Source organism: Notothenia coriiceps, unplaced genomic scaffold (genome assembly GCF_000735185.1).
Source record: "Notothenia coriiceps isolate Sejong01 unplaced genomic scaffold, NC01 NC01_scaffold00038211, whole genome shotgun sequence".
Classification (NCBI taxonomy): Eukaryota; Metazoa; Chordata; class Actinopteri; order Perciformes; family Nototheniidae; genus Notothenia; species Notothenia coriiceps.
In genome coordinates this window covers 135,930-141,296 of record NW_011370912.1, presented here as the reverse complement: position 1 = coordinate 141,296, position 5,367 = coordinate 135,930, and the positions used below count along the sequence as shown (strand labels likewise).

General features: G+C 41.0%; 1 protein-coding gene across 1 annotated transcript in view; it reads left to right on the top strand.

The window, feature by feature from the left end:
• Positions 1-278: 278 nt before the first annotated feature.
• The window catches only part of ppfia2 (PTPRF interacting protein alpha 2), a 50,526-nt gene continuing 45,437 nt past the window's right edge, over positions 279-5,367 (top strand). The window contains exons 1-2 of the mRNA XM_010797642.1: positions 279-381; positions 3,033-3,197. Of these exons, the coding sequence (XP_010795944.1) occupies positions 3,087-3,197 (111 nt within the window). The 5' untranslated portion in view covers positions 279-381; positions 3,033-3,086. The remainder of the gene's footprint in view (positions 382-3,032; positions 3,198-5,367) is intronic.

Genomic DNA, 5,367 nt, shown 5'->3' with positions numbered 1-5,367 from the left:
GCTATATATATTTTGGCTTTAAAATTCTAGCACAAGCTCCCCAAAAAATGCTGAAAATGTATACATCTTCAAATGCAGAATGAAAACACACCTGTTCCGACTGTAAACATTCAACATAACACCGACAACTAAATAAAATGTGTATAATACTCAAAAAGTGGAACTCATCTGAAATTCATCAGTTAAAATGTCTTGGCTTGTTTAAAGACAATGCACTTGCAGGTTTCTTTCCGTTCTAAGTCTGACCCATGCCCTTCCTCTCTTTCTTTTTGTTCTCAGGAGTTCGCTGCACTGACCAAGGAGCTGAACGCCTGCAGGGAGCAGCTGCTGGAGAAGGAGGAAGAGATCTCTGAGCTGAAGGCGGAGAGGAACAACACCAGGGTGAGGACAGCATTGACACACATCTTAAAACATTTTCTAAACTGTTTCCACTGCCACCAATTAATTAGATTCCACAGTTCCTTCATCTGCCACTGATTTATGATGGCAATTTATCTGAGGCATTCAGCAGGCCAATCCCTCAATGTTGTTTTGACATTTTAAACCACAAACAAGGTTTATGATTCTTTATTTGATATCCAAGCCACTAACATTTGAACTCCGTGAGTTGCACAACTTGGCCCAAATGTTTGTGTGTGCTGCAGAAAGCCTGCTGCACACTGCGATAGACTGAGTCCTGAGGAAGCTTAAGCTATCTGTTGCTACGGTTTTAAAGCTGCAGAGGCACTGAAGCAACCACTGTCTGTTTCCAATGCACAAACATACCTCATTAGCTCTCCACATTCCGCCTGAGCATTTTTCCACTTGCTTATGGATGGCTGCTCATACGTAACACTAAGTCCAAATGGCACTGATGCCCTGCAGTGTCCAGCATAGTATTTGATGGGAACACATTAGCAGGTCTGCTCGATTTTTGTGGAACCGACAGACTGTATCTTCAATGAAAAACATTTGCTTTTTAAATCAGTAAGCACACTCTGCTGTAGACAGATAAGACCCTGTTTTCCATCCCCACTGCTGATTAAGTGTGGCTGTTCAGTCTCGCACTCTGTGTGTAGGCAGAAGATTTTCAGCACGACAGCGAGTAAAAAACAACAGAAAGGAGGGAGGCGAGGCGGAGACGGACAAAAGTCATTCTCTTTCTCGCACTTGATTATCACTTAGAATCTTCTGAGGAGCAATTACCAAGCATTTTTAATTAAGCTGGGTTTTGTCGCTGGTAGGCTTTTACAATTCATAATTAAATCTTGGAAGGCGTGTACAGGCAGTTAATGGACAGAGGAGCTGACAACAGATGTGATGACAGTGGAGAGAAAAGTTAACTATCAGCTGTTTTAGACGATCATTCCATCCAAGAGTCATGCAGAGAGCCGGAGGACTGAATTAATCACTTAAAGGTCCCATATTATACTATCTCTGAATTGTTTTTCTCAAAATACCAAACAGATAACGCATGTTAGCACGACTCATACCCCTCTATTTCAGCCCTGTTACAAAAGTGCTGATTCTGGGTCTGGCCCTTTAAATGGAAATAAGCTGCTGCTGGCCACGCCCTTTTGGAGCATCCTTCCGCATGCTTTTATATCTGGCTTCTTTACACATATTTTCTCCAGTACAGCGTTAGCTCTGAGTTTTAGCAATGCTTGCTAATCTAAACACAAACCATATTACTTCCAAAACACGTCACGCATTTCCAATATGACGTCAAGTCAGCAGCAAATCTGGATCAGCTCCATAGTATCCCCGTTTTTAGAGATGTGCGTAAGGAGGAAAAGAGAGAGGGTTGTATTATCTGACACTTTGTGAGTCTCCTTACACACTGGGAACACATATGTATGTATAAAAGACATCAAAAGTGCCTTTTGCATAATAGATGACCTTTAAGACAGAACTCAAGGTAAATACTTGTTCTGACTTAATTCCACAGTTTGCAGGAGTATGTAGACATGATGGCTGCTGATGAAACTCCCAGTACAAGATAAACAAGTGAAGATACGACACTTAAGTCTCCTTTTGCAGCTTCCTTTAGTGCACCGAGCGGTAACTTTACCAGTGTATAACCACAGAATAAATTAAATCCATCTGCAGTTTGTTGGTTAGCGTTCAGTTAGGGATGTTCAGACTAGAGATAAAATGATTAATCTGGGAGAATAATAGCAAGCTTTTTCCAAGAAAATATTGGGGAGGTCATTTTGAGCTCTCCAAACCAGATTATTATCTTGGAGATGTATATGTCCTTGGATAATATCCGCCAGGGAATAAAGTGCATCACCTCAAAACTGCTTCATTGTTTCAATGATCTGGCGCCTGTGATTCACAAGGGGAAATTACAGATGATTATATTCTGATCCAGAAAATGTAAGAACAAATCATGAATTATGTTTTATCTCTGCAGCCAAACTGGTAATCTCTCTCCTAGTCACATCCTGGCTGTTTACTCCTAGTAGTTGCTGTGTTGTAGTTACCTTATATTCCTAGAGTCTTTCCCCTCGCTCTGCTTCCCATCTTCTCTGTCCGTTCAAACCTGTCTGCTGGCAGTTGAATGACATGCCACCTTGCAGCCTACATTAGCATTTTCCCTTTTGGGCACTGCAGTTACTTGCCCCTCTCATACCTTTACTGAAAAGCTGCTACACATACAGCAAATTTCTCCCCTAGAAAATTCCATAATTACCTTAAATGATTGATACTTGATGGCATTTTCTTAATCCACAAATGTTAAGATTAAGTCTGAATAAATTATAATTGTTTTATTTATTTATATGGTAGCCTCATTATGTTGTTTGAGGGAGCCTGCAAAACACAAATTAATATATTCTTTGTTCTTCCATCGTTTGCAATACTACTTAAATAAATAACAGGGTAAATAGCTTAGGTTTGGTGTGCAGCTAAGCCTTTCTCATTTCGCATTATTCCCACATTTTACCGGTAGATAACTTAATGAGACTGCTGCAAGGAGAATTAAAATGTTTCCAATCATGATGGTGGTTATGATGATGATATTAACAGTGATTCCCCCATTGTCCCCTCAGCTGCTGCTGGAGCATCTGGAGTGCCTTGTGTCCCGACACGAGCGGTCGCTCCGCATGACGGTGGTCAAGCGGCAGGCTCAGTCCCCCTCGGGGGTCTCCAGCGAGGTTGAGGTCCTCAAAGCGCTCAAGTCCTTGTTCGAACACCATAAAGCCCTAGATGAGAAGGTAAGGCTCCATTGGTGACTTTATAGGATTTATACCTTAAGACTTATTTTTGTTTTTGTACATTTTGGAACTTGTTCATCATAAAGTGAGTAGTTATTTCTTTGACCAGGGGTGATGTGATTGGATAACTCACAAGAGGGCTATATTATCTTTATACACTTTCTTTTCTGCGCTCCTGCTTAAACTAAATTTGTTTTCTTGCACCGTGTCCGTATAAATTGATTGGATGAATGTTGAGTTAGTTTCATAAACAATAAAAAAAAGTCTCCATTGGAGCAGCTTTTTTAATTTCAAGGTGTCTGCCCAAGAGGCAAGCACATAAATATTAGGAATCAGCCTGTTGGTTGTTTGAATCTGCAATTAAAACTATAATTAAGGATCTACTATCAGATTTTACATTTTAGTTGGCTCAATAAACAAAGCGGCAGAAAAAAGAATCTAAAAAGAATTTAAAAAAATTGTTTTATCTTGGGGCTTATTGGAAGAAACTCAATACCCTTAGCATTACAAGTGAATACCAAGTCGTAAAATCATCTAAAGTAAACAAATTAGAAAACACATGATATCAAGCTTACATTTTTCATAGTAGGCCTATACAGTATATGTATAGATATTTAAGATTAATTAAGCAGCACCAAACCAAACGCATGTCTCCTCTCATATTGTTATAGGTAGGTATTTGGCTGGAAGGCATAAAGTTGCCTTCCAACCACATTGACAACCATTCATTTAAATATTTCATTGGATTTTATATTTTGTGATATTTTCCAAATGTGTGTAATCATTCTGTAGATTCCAACCAAGCGTTCCTCCTGCCTCCTCACAGCCTGCTGATGTATGACATAAACCCCCTGTGTGATATCATCGGCAGCTCTGTAATCCATTCATCCTCTCCTCTAAAAGCCTTCATTTATAAAGCATGCCCAACCACATGCTGTTCGGCGAAATAAAAGCTGTCTTGGGCGGCAGGGGGTCCGTCCCGCCTCGGACCCCGGCTCACTTCTAATCAAGGATCAAGCTCCTCTGAGATCCGGCATCCTATTGGGCGGTGCGCGGACATCCAATAGGTGCGAGGGATTGCTCAATCACAGCCGACAGAATCCCTGAAGAAGACGCTATGAGTTCACAGAGGAACTTAGGAGGGGATATATCCTCGCAGCTTTTAAAGCAATAAAAGCCTAAAAAATGCTGCTTTGAAGCCACAACAAAGTGATATTGTCAGGCTGAGGGAGGAAAGAGGAGGTGTCGTATGCTCTGTTAACCCCTCATTGCCTTGACTGGATTTTTTGCAATGGGTGCGTCTGATCTGTCAGACCCTTTGCTGTCAGTCTTAAGATAATTCAAGAGTAAATATATAAGTATATATATATATATATATATATATATATATATATATATATATATAAGGGCTGTCAGTCGATTAAAATATCGTGATTAATCGCATGATGTCCATAGTTAATCGTGATTAATCGCAAACGAATCGCACATTTTCTATCTGCTCTAAATGTACCTTAGAGGAATATTTTTCAAGTTTTTAATACTCTTATCAACATATGAGTGGACAAATATGCTTTATGCAAATGTTTGTTTATTATCATTGGAACAATGACAAATATTCTCGTGAATATTCTCAACACAACAACCTGGAGCCTCTCTCTCACACTCTCCCAACCCTGTCTACTTCTTTGCATTGAGCCAGTTGCTCAAACAGACAAGCCTGTTTACAGTTGTCGGCGAAATGCCGCTCCTCTGTCTTCATACCATGCTTGAGACTGAAGTTCCCATAGAGTCAAAATAATGCGCTGTGATGTGCAGTCGACACGTTGGATGCGATCCGAATTATATAACGCAGCCCCTCGTCCTCCACAATGTTAAGCTGTAGCCACCCATTTAGCTATCGCTGTTGTTGTCCAGGCGTCTCCCCGGCAAACTTTCAAGCGTGGTCTGCCGCAAGCGAGCGGCAGGAGTGGGGCTGTCAGCATCAGCTGTGTGCTTGGCTTGCTGTTTAAAACACCCTTCCTTGTATCCATATCTCTCGCTAGAATCTCCCACCATCCAACTAACAACAACAACGTCAAGCTTTTTGGCTCTGAAACTACGGGGCGGGCCGAGGACAAATACTAGGGGTGTAACGGTTCACAAACATTTCGGTTCGGTACGTACCTCGGTT